Consider the following 18315-nt stretch of genomic DNA (forward strand, 5'->3'; position numbering starts at 1 on the left):
TAAATAATAAAATGCTACGGGGAAAGAACGTGTCTACCTGAGAGCCAATAGTTTAACTACTGCATAAACTTCGCTCTCAACTGTCACTTGCGGTGCCCGGGAGTTGCAGGTCAGTGTTGACAATGTTAGTGTAATAATAAAAACAGTGTTGTTGAAAACCGTGCTGTAAGGTATTCCTATATAAATTTTTAAGGAATTTGCTAATGTTGTGCAAAGAAATTGAATGTGGTTAAAAAGCTTAGTTTTTCCTGTGTATAACATGAGTAAAGATAGTGTTTAAGTCTATCCACGTGTCTGAAAATTTATGTGAAATATTAATGTCTTTGTCTTAAAGCTTGAGCAAAAATGCTCATATGGAGAATTAGACATGTGATTTGTATTGTCTCCATTGTTATCTAGTTGTATTAGGCTGAACCAGACACTTGATATGTGCAGTTTAAATTTTGTAATTAAATTTGTCTTAGAATGAATAAACATGTTTGTTTTGTTAATAGCTTGCCTGATCTTGCCTTACCAATGCACTGTCTCATAAAAATATAGAACCTGTGTGACAGAGAATAGTGATAGCCATGACTGACTGATATTAAGAATTACAGTTAATTTAAGAGAAATTTCTTGTATTTAGCTGAATGTTTCTCTTGCATGTAGGGGAAAGAAAATAAATTCTTTTATACGATCCTTAATGGCACACTCGAGAAAAAAAAATTTTTTTTGTAAGGATCAATACAAGGGAAATATAGCAAGGTAGTTTAGGGAATTGGTTCCAGCCTGAAACAATTCCTGAGTGTACATTTAGAGCATATGAAATAGCTTACTTATGGCCTTGAGAGAAAGGGGGAGTGAAACTATAGACAAAGGATTAAGAATAATCGCAAGTTTTGTGCATGAAGAACTAGTTCAAGCAACGACGATAAACTCGGTATTACGACTGATAAGAAAGATATTACCAAGGCACATTCCATCGTTAAATAATAATAAATAACAAAATATTATCAATAATATTAAAATTAAAGGATAGAGATATTATTACACTCCCTTTATAATTTAGTTTCCCTGACTCTTTGTGTTAGGTCTCTTGCCAGTTATTTGTTTTTCAAGACTCCTGATAACAAATGCATTCAGGTGTAGGACGTCCCTCTTATACAAATCCAATCTTCTCTCAAACTCACTTCACACATCTAAAAGTCGCATCCATTCCTTGTACACAGCCTGCTGAATTTGTGATTTGTGCATCTAGTAATTATCTTGCCTGAGGTAAGAATATTTATATTCCAGGGAAACAGTGAGGATGAATAGAACAATGTGCTAAATGAGGAAACACTGTATTGTTTCAGGGAAGTAAATAAGTTTTTTATATATTAAGAAAAGCCTGATAAAGAACTGACTCTAATGAACACCTTTTTTACAAAAAAAATCATACAAAATCATTCTAGTGGACTGATTAAACAAAGCAGTAATAAATTGAGTCAGTGAGAAATTGAAAGGAGATTTCTGTAGTTTCTCTATAGAAGGCCTTGGACATTAATTTATAATTAATAATTTAATGTTATTTATAATGTAAATAGTTTCTTGAATCAATCATTTCTTGGATTCTAAAATATATTTTGGATTTAACTTAGATTTGAGTCTCAGAACAGGGAAGATTGCATAGGAATGGAAAGAATGTATGGTAATCCTATTGCACAAGGGTGGTGCAAAGACTGATGTATTCAGCTATCAATCAATCAATCAGTATCTCAGGGATGGTGGTGAAGATTTTGGAAAAGTTGGTTAGAAATGGGTTGACAGTGAATTGCTACTTTGCAATGAATAGCATGGATTTACTTAGGGAAGGCAACTTGTTCACATTCTATAATGTTACTACCTAGTTAATTAAAGGGAATGGATACACCATAATACTTCTGAATTTTGCTAAGGCTTTGGACAGAATACAGCAGAGAATACTCTCTCATAAATTGGAGAATATGAGATTATAAACTATTGGTATGGAAGAGAATGGCTGACTGACAGATATCAATGTTTGGGGGGGGGGGGAATGAATCAAGTTTCAAGGTAACCAGTGGTGTGCCTCAAGGATCAGTCCTTGGTCCATAGTTATTCAATCTATACATTATTGACATTGGGAAGGATTTGACGTGTGACATACAGCTATTTGCTGATGATGCAAAGATAGGTAGGGTAATCAGAACAGCTGCTGATGTGCAGCTGTCCTGATATGCAGTACTTGCAGAATGATATGAATGGGCTGGAATTGTGGGCAAGTGAATATGGCTGTCATATAGTCTCCCTCAATGAGTTCCTGACCTGGAGGCCTTTATTAATAATAATTCTCCTTCAGAAAGAAATCACAAGAATCCTGACAAGTCATCTGCTCCTAATTGTGGCAAACCATTAGGAACACATGTATCATGTGCTATGCTGAAAACTTGTTCCAGAATTATTACCTATCCTGCCTTGCCTCTGCAATCTTCCTCACTCATCAGCTACCTGCAAATGAAAATAAGCTCGCATTCAATCCATTCCAAAGAAAGGAAGGAGACCAGTCAAATTATCTGTTACTCTCATCAATTCTTTCAAAAATTGTCAGTCATCAACAGCCAACTTTAACATTACTTGGAGGCTTACCAGATAATTTGACCAACAATATGGATTCCACCATTGTCGATCCATAGCTGATCCCCTAGCATTCATCATTTTCCTCTAGACTTAAGCCATAGTGAAGTTTATAGAAACTTGTGGTGTCGCACTTGATATTTTTTAAGGCATTTGATCAGGTCTAGTGGGTTGGGGGTGCTCATTAAACGATCCAGTTATAAAAGGTTAAAGGGAGATCAACTTATAGTCTGCCTTAAACCTGTTGTAACTGAGTCACCAGCTTCCTCTCTGGTTGCCTAGAACTTCATGGTAGATGGTTTCTATCCTCAGAGTATCTCGCCAATGTTAGATTACTACCTGATGGCTTTTGCTTTTAGCCACCCTCTTCCACTTCTACACAATAGAAATCTAAATTTTTTTAGGTGATGCTGTGAGTGTAAATCTTTAAGCACTTTAATCAATGATTAAAGTGCATTGCAATAACTTCTTTAACCAAAGTAAAGTGATGGCATATTGAAAACTTCTTTCATTCTCAAAGAAATGTTGACTGTTCAATTTTGTACTTGTTGATTAATGATGTAAATATTTTCTGGTACAGTAGAATATGCCCATTGTGATTGCAGATAATATCAATCTACTCTTGTTATCAAAATCAGTCTGTCACAAAACTTACCATTTAAAATGAATTAAAAATAATTCATCTATTATTATCGAAGTTCCAGGTATTATTATCAAAGATGCAAAATCCTTTTGCATCTCAGAATAAAGAATTTTAAAGGTTAATCAGGAGAAAAAATTTCAAACATTTGTTGAAATCTGACTTTTGTGTTAATCTTTTAATATTGTTCTGTAAATTTTAATCTTCCAGGCAAATGCAAGTGGGTATAAATAGTCTAATTGTGATTTTAAGTTTATTTTCATACTCTGTCAGAATTTGATTTAAAGTGTTCATTAAAACAGCCCTTGGCATTATGGCATAAGTAAAAAAATGTAAAGATTCACTTTTCAAGAAAATCAAAGAATTTTGGAGTGCTATTATAAGTTGCCCAAAATGAATCTGCATAATGTAGCTGTACATTTAAAAACTTCATAACCACTCTTATGTAATAAAAATCTTAAAAAAACAGATCGAACATTGAAACCTCAGCTCTTACTAATGAGAACATGGATCGGAAGAGAGCCCGAATTGGTAAGAATACTAGAGTTGAACCAGCATTAAAAATTTGGTTCATTAATGTTCGTGAAAAGAATGCTATGATTAATGGGCCCAATGCATCAAAAAGAACTTGCCAAAATAATAGGCAAAGAAGATTTCACTGCAATTGGTGGATGGTTTAACAGGTGGAAAAAGTGAGAGAATATTGTGTACAAGCATATTCATGGTGAAGAAGTGCTGATGTTTTATCAGCTGATGCGTGGATTAAGACCAAGCAGCCAAAAATTATTGCTGAATATTCTCCTGCACATGAAACAGGACTATATGCTCATGCAATGCCTGAGCATTCATTTTTTGTTTAAAAATGAAAGTACTGTATTAACAGATTTAAATCTTCAAAAGAGTGAGTGACAGTTTGTTGTGCTAATATGAAAGGTGAGTAACGAGAGCTCCTAGTGATTGAAAAAAGTAAAAATCGTCAGTGTTTTAAAGATGTCAAAAGTTTTCTACTTGACTACTGTTCTAGTGCAAATGCTTGTATGACTAATGTCATTTTCAACAATTGGTTAAGTGGAATTTTAAAGCAAAACATTATTTTGTTAGTAAACAACCACTGCTCATACAATGTATCATTAAAGAACAACAAAATAATCTTCTTGCCTTTGAACATTGCATTAATTTAATCATATGAGCCTTTAAAGCTTATTATCACAGGGAAAGTCATGCGAGAATTATAGCTGAACTTGATTATATAAAAGACCAATTTGATGCAAGTGCAGTTGCAAAAAAAGATTTCCCTTCTTGATGCATTGTATTTGGTAGCATTTGTCATGGAAGCAAGTCTCAGAGAATTGAACTATTTCCAAAAAGGTGGATTTCTTAAAACAAACTCTGAAACGCTTTCTAGTGAAGAATTTGAATATCTTACAAATGAAATATTTGATAAAACCCCAAATGGTATGTCAAAAGAAGAATTTGAAAATTGGTTGGATATTGATAACTTTGAAGTGGCAACTACAATGACAGTGTCAGAAATGTCAAGCTTCTTCCAATGAGAACTTTAAACTGGTCCAAGAAAGTGAACCTAATAAAAGTATAGAAGACCAAATTTTGGAAGCTCCTCCAACCAATGTCCAGATTCAAGAAACTCTATGAATACATCTTCACAGTGTGCAACATAGAGCAAACTTCGAAAGGCATGAGTATGAGCAATTTGTGCATGAACTACTATATTCAAACACAAAACAAACACTAGATAAGTTTTTAAAATAAATTTTGTTTCTTATTAAAATGTTTTTTATAACAAATTAATGTTCATAATAAATCGAAATAAATGATGCAGTTTTTTTATCTTTTGCTTAATGTTATCAGCTGGTTATTGAAAAGCTATCCCAAAGTGATCACAATAAATGATATATCTACTGTAATTTTAGTATACTCTTCAAGTGATTTTTTTATATATGAAGCATTGTGTTGATTTCACAATTTCAGCTACTTTTGTTCAAAATTATTTGGTGTTTTGCTTTATTTTGTAGTGTTCATTCTTTAGTTTATATTTAAGAACAGAAAAATATTTTTGTAAATGATGATAAACTTATTTTATTTAAAGGGATCTGTAGTCATACAGGGTTTAGAAGAAGTCTCTGTTAATTCTAAAGATGAAGTGTATGTTATACTTGAAAAAGGAACAGCAAGAAGGCAAACTGCATCCACTCTTATGAATGCTACATCTAGTCGGAGCCACACAGTTTTTTCCGTTACAGTTCATGTTAAGGAAACAACATTGGAAGGAGAAGAACTAGTGAAAACTGGGAAACTGAATCTAGTATGTTCATAAATTCTTTTCATTCTGATGTATAGATAACATTTTTATTTACTTTTTGACATATAATAGTGTTTTTAATATTTTTATATTGATTCTTAAATATATGCTCTGAATGAAGTATAGAAAGGCAATGTGCTAGAAATATTTTTGTGACAGTCCCATCCTTGAAAGATTATAAACCTGTGATACATTGAGATAAGGGTCTAGATAATTTGCTCTGGAGGGCAAATATAGAAATCATCAGCATCAAATTCTTATCCTTAAAGGTATGATTGTACCACATAAATTAAATTTATGTAATTACTCACTGTTAATTTTCCTCTAAGAAACAACTGCATCAGTCCACTTATTCATGCTCTTCTGGCATCAAATATCAAGTATTAGCAAAAAAAAAAAAAAAAAAATATATATATATTTTGCTAACTTTCATTATCAGTTAAGATTGATAACCTCCATTATTAGATAAGTTCTGCTCACACATTCCTGAATATTGAAAATATCAAATTCCTAGGATCATAATGTTCTCATTTTTAATATGGACCACCCTTGATATCACCTGTTCATTTCTGTAATTTTTCTTAGAATTAATATTTGTTGTCATATAGTGATTTATAATTATGCCACAAGTACCATTCTTTAAGGATTAGACATTGTGTTTTACACCATCTCTCTCTCAGATCCACTTGGTTATAATTATACCATCTTATATACAATTGGTTTAGTCTTTCTTATTACGTATTCAGTTTATTCATCTGACTCATCATTAACTTTCCATATTCTCTTGTCTAATTCTGTATTTGATTTGGAAATTTTCACTTAAAATTATATCCAAATCCCATTCTGTCAAATGGGAATGCAGATTATTTTCCATAATTCTGTTCATTTCTTTTAGAGTTTTTATTTTTTACTGCTGATTCCAAATCATGCCAAATTTGTTATTGTGGTTATTCTGTAGAGATAAACAATCCTGAAGTCCCCTTGCATTCATTTATGAGTAAAACATGATCTGCACTAAGTAAAGAGCTGAATATTTCTAATTTTAGTATCAGGTTTAATGCCCTTAACAATATGATCTACATAGATGATGAGTAACAGTGCATACACAGATTTTATATTAAACCATCTTTCTGTACCTTCCTAAGTTATAATAGCAGATTTTCAAATTAAGTATAAGGTTGATTTAAATATCAAGAGCCAATAGGCTTCATTTCGGTGATATAAACATTATTCAAATTAAGGGGATATTAAATCCCACATTGTTTTAAAACTGAATAAGAAAGTCAAAGATTGGAATCAGTTTCATGCCGAATATAGTAAACTATAAAGTATCTGCAAATTACTAGCATGAACTAATGCAAGTAGTCCTAGTACGTAGTACAATCTTGGGCAACTCATTGCAAAGGTGGGGAAAGTTCAGATCGCTATTCTTGTGTTTTTACATTATGGAAAATACCTATTTCCTAGGAAATGTATGCTGTTATTACATTATGGTGGGAGGTCATTACCCAGACCAGTTTAAGCCTTTTTTGCGGCTTCATCAGTGAGTAATGTTGGATTCTGATTATGTAGAGATTAGAGTAATTATTATTTGCTTCAGAATCCAACATGATCTTCCATCACAGAGACTAGACTTGTAAATATTATTTAATGTAAACAACTTATTTTACAATTTAATATTCATGACTACCTTTAATTTTATCTAATATTTGATTAATTAATCAAAGATATATGTATTAATAATGAAAAGACTGTATTAAATATTATTGAGCTATTTTAATTATTACTATGTTAATATTATAAAAACTTGTATTTGATAATTTAACTGCGCATTAATTGAAATGTAAATATTCTTTATTCCTATTTGTAGAAGTTTAGCGTTATGTAATACCTCAATTTTATTATATTTTGTTTGGTTGTCATGGAGACATGTAAGTAAGCGAGCACGTTTTTGGAACACCACGTGAGGAGAAAGTTTATTGAAAAGAGTTTCGGAAAGAAATCACGAGAATAATTTAGGCGGGAAAAACAAACGGATATATAAGCGATGAATGCTGAAATTATTAAGGAATTAAGAGAGAGAGAAAGGAGAGGATTGGCATTAGGTTGGAATCGGAGCATTCGGGAATCACAGCGCGATAATGGCAAGTCACTCAAGCAGCTAATAAGGTCTACTAGTCGAGGCGGTTAGCTAATAAATTGTAGAATAACAATTATAGCTACGGAAGACAGCTGAGTGACTACTAAATAGACTAGCAATACTTGAGTTGAGATTTAATTTCAGGGCTGACCTGTCAAGGACACACGGAATCTTGAAATAAAGCAGAGTTACTAGAGAATAGTAGAGGCTGTAAAATTGAAGTTTACCGTTAGCTGTGCTTAGAAATATATTGCCTAAAGAATTAAATGAATGCAGGAAGAATGAACAGCTGTGCATATAAAACCTCAAGTTAAGGAATTATTGTGTATTGCCTTAATTCATAAGTGATCGGTAGTATTTCATGCAAGAACGTTTATGTGTATAGTGACCGGCGATTAATTCAGTTATTGCTTAGATTTATTTAATGAATGCCGTATACTGTTTAAGTGTTTACAGTTATAAAAAGTGTGTGTGTGTAAGTTAAAGAAGAAAGAATTATCGGTAAGATTATTCCAACCATTAATATTCCTTTGCAGAAAAGTGAGTTTCATCCTAGAATTTCCTTATATTAACAGTAACTATTGAGGAAGTTAGCTAAAGTTTAAATTTAAAAGTGTTTGTTTGTGAGGAAATGTTACTGCAATTTTTGTCGTATTTTGAACTTAAAGAACTGTGAGAAGACTGTATTAGAGATTACAGATTTACCATTGTCTGAGTTTGTATGACAGTATTATCAGAAAGGCTGAAGTGTTTATAATTACTTGTTTAGTATTTTGATCTTAAGTGTATAATTTGTGATTATAAAATTAAATGTTTGTTTTTGTTAATCAAAAGTTGTATTTTGCCTGAATCTCTTTTACTGCACCATTCATAAAATATTTGAACCAAAGCAGGTAAATTAAGTTAAATATTCTCGGCCAGTATATATAATAACATATAAAGGAAGGATAGTTGAGTTGGTTTATCTTCAATTCTTGAACTAATTCAGATATAAAGTGGCGCAGTCTTTAAATATAAATTTTCTTTATATATTTGGATTAGAAATCAACTTACAACTTATCAATTAGTTAAGAACATCGTAATAGTAATCATGTCAGATCCAAAGTATAGATTAAGACGAAGTAGGATCCAACAGTAGCTAGACCAAAAGATACCAAAGGGTATAGTGAAAAAAACTTATATACTTTGCTATACGAGTTGTATAAGTTTTGCTATAATATCATGCTCTTACTCCTTTCTGAAATTAGTTTTGGATTTCTTTCAAATTTGCTTGCATTTGTTTTGATCTTTTGTATAAACAGAAAAGGAAGATGGAGATATTGATGAAGGCCACTTCTGAATTACTAGACTTCTGTTAGAGCCATAGCATTCCTCTTGGAGAACCACGCCCTCAACTTTATAAGTTGAGGGCAGCATGCAAAGGAAAATTCTCCTAACAAGCATAGCAACATGTTGCTAAAACATAGCACTGATCCTAGAGCATATCACTAGTCATTTTTTAATAAATCTTTATATATTGATTTATGGGCAGTACTACCCAGTACATCTCATCCTGAAGGACACGATATAGGCCAAAGCCTTTACAAGAATCTAACCAATGCCAGTCCTTGACATCCGACCAATCATTTGCTGGTGAAAATGCCAGGCCATCATTGTACCATGTAGAGGGAGAAATGCTGTGGAGGGAGATAATGATGCTTGCAAAATGAGGAGCTGCCCCAAACTCTATCTTTCTTACAAGGTCTGCACTTCACTCATAGTAGCACACCTTGCTCCTATGGCAGTCAGTAAGTGGGAGCCTCGAACCCACTACCTGGGTCAATGACCCCTACATCACTCCCTCTTCTCATTACTAAGTCTGGTTTCCTTACTCCAGTGTTGATCCTATACTGTGGCTCTACCATGGTCTCCCAACCTTTTGTTTCTGAAACGGTTGTGTAATATGGAGACCATGGCATCATGCATCCGGACACCATGGGTGCAGAAGCAACACTGGGCAGTATGGTTCAAAGTTTCGCTGTAGAGACATCCAGTCCTACAGCAGGTGCCATCTCTGACCCATCTGGCTGTTTAGGCCCTAGTGGGCAGGGTATTGATTCTAGTCCTCAAAAGATCAATGAATTCATGACCTGGTAGCATCCTGTCCCTTATCCATTGATGTTGAGGGGGGGCACTAGATGCGACTCTGTTAGTGGAGCACCATCCACAGAGATGCCAACATCTTGTACTCTCTAGTTCAGTCACAATAGAGGAATTCTGATACTAGGTCCAACCCTTGGTATGCCTAAAGTTTTCTGGTAGTATAGGACTAATGAAGGCTTTCCTACAGATTGGGGAGGAGGATGACTCTAGCTTGGATAATCTATTAAATCTTAGGTGAGGAACAAGCCACCTGAGCGACGGGACTCAGTCCGCTATCCTTCACCCTCGCATGAAAATATGCGATCAGGGTGTCTGGTTGCAGTTGGAGCCATGATCTAACAGCAGAACAGACAGCCCTGTCCATTTCCATATAAATATAGAAATAATGTAAAAACCTCCTACATTATTTCTATATTTATAGATACTCATACAGTTTACATGCATAGAAAAATGTAGAATATTTTCTATATTTTCTCCACATGTGTAAGCCATATAAGCATTTATAAATATGTCTAGTACACATGTTCCCTTAAAATAACTATTTGTTATTGCACGTTCACTTGTGCATAGTGGCCAAAGAAGTAAGCAGTTCAGAAAATGAGAGAGGGCTCTTATAGAGAGGAAGGGGGGGGTGGATATTTGGAACAAATTGTTTGAATGCATTGACTTAGGTATGTTGTCAGGAAATGATTCCAGTTTTGGATGGACAAAGCTGCATAATGCTGTTTTAAATTCTTTAGATTGTTATGGCAAAATGCTTTGTGTGTGTGTGTGTGTGTGTGTGTGTGTGTGTGCGCACGCGCGCGCGTTTTTTTTTTTGAGTCATATCACCAAAGCTTTATAATGAAACACTACAGAGTGCATGTCTAGTAATAAATTGGGAAAGAAAAGGAATTAAAATTAATGAAGACTGCCTTTACCCATCTATTATTGCTGATAACGTCATTCTTTTTTCGATCTGAATTACAATACATAATATAGGAACTAGCACACAGAAGTAAAGAAGTGGGATGAAAGATTAACTTGAAAAATACTAAAGTAATGTACAACTTCACTGATTAATCAGATACATATGTTGATGTAATGCTGGAAAATGTGAATAACTACATTTACCTGGATCAAAAGATTATAGAAATGCAGAATCCAAGGAGAAATAGATGGGTATGGATTACATTTGGTAAAAATCATATATTTGGAAGCATCCTACCTTATGTGTAAAGAGAAATGTGTTTAACCAGTGCATCCTACCAATTCTTACCTAATGCATCAGAGACTTAAACCCTTACTCAAAGAGACATGCAAAGGCTGAAGACCATTCAGAGAAGCATGGAGAGATGCATGATCAGAATTATAAGAAGGGACACAACAGAATATATGGATAAGAGGCATGATAAGAGTGGAAGACATCATTATTCATGTAGGCAGGCCACACTTCTAGATCTGACCAGCAATGGACTACAGACAAACTTTGCACTCTAAAAGACTGTATGACTATTTAGCCTAGAGAGAAAATCAAAAAACAGTGGATACATAGTAACAAAGCCCAGGATTAGACCAAGTGGAGAAATCTTGAAAAAACTTTTCATCCAGCAGTGGATTGAGAACAGTTGTTCATAATGATAGGAGGGTTGTTTGAGGAGGTTGGTTAAAAAAAAAAAAAAAAAAAAAAAGTTAAACGCTTTTTGGAAAAAATCACAAGTTTCCAGTTTTTTCTTCTCATCTAAAACGTAGGATTTGTCAAATTGTGCGAAATAATCATTGACAGCCTTGATGACATCCTTGTTCAAAGAAAATTTTTTTTCTCATGAGCCAAATTTTTAAGCTTTGGGAAGAAGTCACATTGGGCCAAGTCTGGAGAATATGGTGAATGTGGAACCAATTCGAACATCAATTGTGCCATTGCGATAGCTGATGTGTGCTACTGTTCATTGCTCTTGATGAAAGAGCACTTTTTGTTTGCCAATCTTGGTCGTTTTTTCTTCGGTTCCCCTTTTAAATGGTCAAACAATGACATAAGATTCCCGTTATTGTCTTTCCTTTTTCCAAATAGTCTATCATGATAATTCCTTGGGAATCCCAAAACAACAGTAGCCATCACCTTCTCAGCTGACAAAACAGTCTTCACTTTTTTTTTTGGTGATCTTTCACCGGGCATTGTCGACTGTTTTGACTGCTGCTTGGACGCAGGTGTGTAGTGATGAATCCAAGTTTCGTCTACAGTCACGATTAGACGCAAAAATTCCTGGAAATTGCAATTAAACATCACCCAAACACTTCATTGAAATGTCTTTTTGCATGCATTTTTGATCGACAGTAAACAATCATAGCACCCGCCGCTCACACAGCTTTTTCATGTGCAATTTTTCATGCAGGATATTATACACCCATTCAGTTGAGATGCCGGCAATCTCATGCACTTTCATTAGCGATCTTCCATAACGATACCATGGATTTTGTCAATCATTTCCTTCATAGCGACCTCAATTGGAGCGCACTTCATCTTCTATGTACTTTTAACCACGTTTAAACTCATTTATCCCAAAATAGTCTTTAATGCTGGTGCAGAGTTCCCACGAACTGCATCTAACTTGGCTTTGATCTGTGCAGCCGTCCACTTCTTTAAATAAAAGTGTTTTATCACTGCACGAAACTTTTTTTCTCAATTTTTATGAAAAATGTGAACATGTTCATTTTAAATGTTTGCCAAATGAGAACTATGTGTCGCACATGGCTAAAATTTTGCCAGGGATCATTAAAAAGATATGTGCAGTCACTGGTATGAATGAATGAATTGTTACAATCTATTGGAAATTTACCAAACTTTTCATATCAATGGTATCACGTGCCCATTTAGGTTGGGTGTGCTGTCATGTGGCTTATGTAAACCATGCTACAAAATTCACATCAGTTTGACTATGATTTCATTTTTATTGATGTATGAAAGTTTTAAGAGTACTTAGCACATCAGTACTCGTCTTAATTGGTTCCAACAATTACGTGGGAGAGCTGAAAAGTTCAGCTCCCCCCACTTAAATTCACTTAAGTGAATCACAATTTTTCAGCACACCGTTGTAGTTGCAGGATAACTCTGAATGCATTAAATTATCAATTAATATAATTTTCAATATGGAAAGCATAAAGGTCAAATGAAAAATGGATATGCTTCATGTGCACTATTTATGTGAGAATCATAAAGGGTATATTTCTTGGTGAGATTAGATTATCATCAACAAATACTAGAGTGAAATACAGATAATTTGAATTTTGATAGTTTTTAAATACAGCATATAATAATTAGAAAAAGTAATCACTTGGGAAATTATTGTAGACTTCAGTTATATTAAACTAAAGTTTTTATTCAAACACGGTAGTTGTCTCCATAATTTTCAAAAATATAAATTCTTTAAGATTAAAAATGGCCTACCTCGGGTCAGTTCTTGCCCCATTGCTCTTTAACTTATAAGTGATATCCCAGAGACAGCATTATAGAGATTTATGTATGCAGATGATATTGCCATTGCAACTCAACATTCCAAAAAGCTGAGAACACCTTTACTGAAGATATGGTTGTACTTGTTAAATACTTTAGACGATGGCAATTACAACCTAACTTGAACAAAAATGAAGTAGCAGCCTTTCATTTAAGCAATATCCAGGCCAATTATATCCCAAATGAAATAAACAGGTGAAATTTAACAATCATCCAAAATACCCAGGAGTTACCCTAGACAGAAGTTTGACCTTTAAATATCATCTAGAAAATATTGCTGGAAAATTAAAAACTCGTAATAATATAATGCATAAACTTGCTGGTACTTCTTGGGGTGCTGATGCCAACACACTGTGTACTACTGCACTGTCTTTGGTCTATTCTACAGCAGAGTATTGTGCTCCTGTGTGGCTGAACAGCGTACATGTTTCTTTAATCGATGTCCAGCTGAATCAAACTGAGGATAATCTCTGGATCTTTAAGATCTATTCCTGGCTACTGGCTCCTAACTCTCAGTAATATAGCCCCTTCCTCGCTCTGCAGGGCCCAAGCCTTAAGCAAATTATGGACAAAAATAATTGGAAACAGTTCCTTGCCTATCCATCAAGACATTTCCTTCCATACTTCACAAAGACTGAAATCCAGGCACCCACCTGGAGGAGTGCAATACAAATAAACAGCCAGCATTTCGACCTGTGCAAGTCATGGGGAGAGTATTGGTTTCAACGTACTCCAATCTTGAAATTCAACATCTCGTCTGGAGGGCTTCAATCTCCTTAGACATGTATTTACCACTTTAAATCTGATCAGAACAGGACATGGGAAATGTAAGCATCTCTTGCATAAATAGAGCTGGTCTGAACTCCAAACTGTGAATGCAGAAGAGGGATCCAGACCATCAATCACATTGTGCTCGAGTGCCCTATATACTCATTCTCAGGTTCTAAAGAGGACTTTTTTAAACTGACCCCAGAATCCCTGAAGTGGATCTGGGATTTAAGGATTAAGCTCAGACTCCTGATTCTTAATTTTGATGTTTAATCATTTCAATTTAGTGTATCCCTTTTAATGATTTTTATAATTGTTTTTATGCTGTTTTATGTAATTTGTATGTATTATCCCGAGACCTGTACATCATACGCTAAATAATAAATAAATAACAGCAATAATTGCTAAAATATAATTTCAGTAATATGGGTGTGCACAGGACACCTAGCATCCCTGAACATATGCCTGGTGTGTGTGTGTGTGTGTATTTCTCTCGTATACAAGGCCAAAGAGCTTATAACAAACAGATGCCATGTGTGGACATGGTTATGAGTAATCTGTTGTTGTTCTTGAACTGTCAGACATTGTAGTCCTTTGGAAATACTTCATGGAAGAGGCTGTTCCACAGAATTGAGGTGGAAGGAACGGAGGATGACTAGGAGTAGAAGATTCTGTGGTATGCAATTTGAATGTAACGGAATGTCGAGCATCTTTTGCTCGAGTTCCTGTAGATATGGGAGGCATGATGGAATAGTTCTGCTGAAAGTGCCAGTGGAAATCTGTAAAAGAGACAATGCAGGTATTGATCTTTATGTGAAAGTGGCTGAAGAGAGTTTGTAAGAGAGAGATGTCACCTGAACTGTACTTTTCTGAAACAGTATCAAGAATTTTTAGGGAAGTTTTAATTGCACCTGTCCAAACACAGGAGCAATATTCCAATTTTGGCAGAGAAGTACTGTATTGTGCAGAAAAGGATGGCGCATTTGATATCAGGAAGAGGATGAATGACATGACAGAGCCGTGAGAGACAATAGTATTGAGGAAAGTCTGAGGCTAGAACACCATTATGTAGGGATTGTAACCAATAGAAAACTGGCAATTCATTTACACATGGATGAAGGCAGTCCAAATGTTGGTCTTAATAGTTTGCTATCATAATAAAAAGTATACATTCAACTTGGCTGTTTTATTCATGTAAAGTTTTCTTTTACATAAGTGATTTTTGTTTCAAATAAATTTGCTTTGAACCATGTGTGCTTTTGAACATATTCTTGCTGTAGTGTTTTATTTGAAATTTCTTATCTAGATGTCTTCCAGAACTTTAGTTCTGGAACATCTACTTCATTAACTGAGGTACTAATGTATATGCTTATCATATGACCATCAAATCTCAAAGTTGGATGTTCCAAAAATTACTGTAATAATGTTCGTGATATTGTCTTGTCAGGTGTCATCTTCTTCCAGGAGGTTGACTACCATGATATTCCACATAAGGTTCTGTGCTTGTCTCTTGCATTCTTCATGAGACAAATGTCCAGACCTTAATATTTCTCATTCAATCTGCTCTCTTCTTTTTCCTTGTATCTTTCTAAAAGTGTTTTTTGTAGGGATTCATGCTTTAGTATGTGACCAAGGCAGTTTCCTTTTCTTAATGTTTTCAACTGAGTCCTATTTTCTTCAATCATCTTTAATATCTCTGTTAGTTTTTTTTGGCAGTCTGTGAGACTGTAAGGGTTCTTCTACGTATGATCGTTTTTTTTTTTTAGCATTTGGACAGCATAATTCTTGTTTTTTGTGCAAATGCAATTTTTCTTTTTGCTATAAGACTTGATTCTTGTATTCTAGTAAATGAACATCCAACAGAAAAGAAAACATGATTCTGTTGCTTTAATTATGAGACATACTTTTTTTTTTAAATAGTGTCAGTACCAGAGATCCAACAATTTGTGAACTATTGGTCCCTTGAGGTCATAATATTTTTTCTGTTCATGATAGTCATATGTTCATGATATAGTCGTTTAACAGTTTATAAAATTATTATCTTTACTTATGTTATTTTTCATTTATTTCATTGCTTAAGATCTATCATTTAATTTTTTTTTTTTAATTCAGGTTGACTTAGCAGGTAGTGAAAATATTGGACGTTCTGGAGCTGTTGACAAGAGAGCAAGAGAAGCAGGTTATTTTGAAGAAATATTGCTTAATAGTTTTATATTATGACATTACTGAAAGAAGTTAGCAACAGTGATTTTTTTAAAGAATTCTTGAATATCTTACTTTCACTTGATTTTATCATTTTTTAATAGAATTAAGCAGCTACATTCTGCTCAATCAGAAATTGTATAACCCTACAGGCCATAATCAGGAGCTACAATAGTTAATTACAAAGTAGAATGCAAACAATGGATTGCTGTGAAAAAGTAAGAACTGTGATTTATACATAAAAGTGCAGTGGTATAACTGAGGAAATATTGATAATTAGCTATTTAAAAGAAAAAAAAAAAAATATTGATGTGTGACGGAACGATCTGATACAAGTTTGTTCCAATACAAATCAGAATGACTGCTTCTCTCTATCTAAAATATGGAAAGTATTTTTTTTAAATAACTAATGAATTATCAATATTGCAATATTTCCTTATGTTGTTGCATTGTTTTATGTAATAACATCACACAGTTCTTACTTTTTCAAACCAATCTATAGTTAGTGTTCTATTTTGTAATTAACTATTGTCACCACTGATGAAATATTGCTCTAAATAATAGTATTACTTACCTTTCGTGTTTTTTTTTTTCATGTAAAGTTAAGAAGCCTTGTTCATAAGTATCTTTTAAACAACTAAACCTATAAATGTTTGGTTTTTTATTTTGTATGTGTGTGACAAGTACTTTGCCTGTAACCCACAACCAAGGTAACTTAACATAAGAGTAAATAGACAGATAAATTAAATATGTCAGAGGTCATAAGTTATAAAAATTAACACAAGTGATGAAAATTGGGGAGACTGGAATTCAAATGAAGGAAGGTAAGTTTGTTTTGGTATGTTTGGAGTTGGACAGTATGTGGGTGATGGCACTTGAAACATGGTTAGAAGAAAGTGGAGGAATTCTGTCCAGTTCAGCAGAACAGTATTAAAAGTAAATATAGAAAAGGCTTTGTGCGAAAACTGAGTAGTCACTGAATGGAGTCTTTTAGAGAAGCATCACTTATTAAGCGATCTCAGTCTGCTTATGTATGTTGACAAGAATTTCCCCAAATGCGCAAACCATATTCCATGCTTTTTATTTTTTTTTTTGATCTGAGACTTATAAATTCTTAGAGTTGAGCAATAAAATAATGTATTGATTGAAAGAATGAAAAAGAATACCAAGTTTTTTTAGAGGCTGAGGATGTATGGATCTAGTATGTTTGTCCTAGAATAAGCTGTGACATTTAGCCTAAGAAGAAAATGTTGGTCTTGACAAGATACTGGAATATTCTTGAGTGTGATAAGATAGGTGTGAGTTTTTATAGCATTGAAATAGAGAAATTGAGAGGAAACCATCCACCATGACATGTAATGAACCTGGCAGTCTAGTTGCATATCACAGAAAGGAAACCGTAAGATGATATCTTATTCAGTAAACCTCAATGCTAGACACAGTTAAAAAAAAAAAAAAAAAAAAAAAAAAAAAAAAAAAAAACCTTTAAATAATGAGTGACCACAGGGATTTCTTCAAATCTTTCCATTGTATGCTGAAGGATACTTGGGACACAGGTCTTAGATTTCTCAACTGTTTGATGTAAAGTGAAAATCTGATCCTGACAAACTATTTGATCTGAGCCTAGATGATTCTTCAAGTTCCAATTCCACAAATTTTCTGGAAGGGCATTTCTAGCAGCAGTGAGTCTCTCTATTGTATCCCAAACGTATTCTATGGAGTTGAGATCTTAGAAGCATGCTGGCCACTTGATTTGATATCTCCAGAAGTATCTCCACTGATTGTATATGATGTGGTGTGGCACTGTCATCCATAAAAATGAATTCTTCACCTACAGCATTATGGAACAATGAACATGACATTGAAGAATGTCATTGCAATATCATTCACTAGTCATAGTCCCTTTTTCCAGCACGTGTAACTTGGTGCGTTCATTAAGCATAATGCCTCTCCACACGGTGACTCTAGCACCCCCGTATTTACCCCTTTGAAGAATATTC

The 18315-nt window shown here is 34.0% G+C and overlaps 1 protein-coding gene across 2 annotated transcripts in view; it reads left to right on the forward strand.

Moving 5' to 3' along the window:
• Window positions 1–18315, forward strand: part of LOC150109817 (kinesin-like protein KIF11) — a 575645-nt gene that overhangs the window by 140803 nt on the left and 416527 nt on the right. For both annotated transcript variants that reach the window (XM_090396826.1, XM_090396834.1), the window contains exons 6-7: window positions 5361–5576; window positions 16226–16292. In XM_090396826.1, the coding sequence (XP_090252952.1) occupies window positions 5361–5576; window positions 16226–16292 (283 nt within the window). The remainder of the gene's footprint in view (window positions 1–5360; window positions 5577–16225; window positions 16293–18315) is intronic.

Source organism: Typopeltis vanoorti, chromosome 1 (assembly GCF_054136105.1).
Source record: "Typopeltis vanoorti isolate ZY-2024b chromosome 1, IOZ_Tvanoo_1.0, whole genome shotgun sequence".
Taxonomy (NCBI): domain Eukaryota; kingdom Metazoa; phylum Arthropoda; class Arachnida; order Uropygi; family Thelyphonidae; genus Typopeltis; species Typopeltis vanoorti.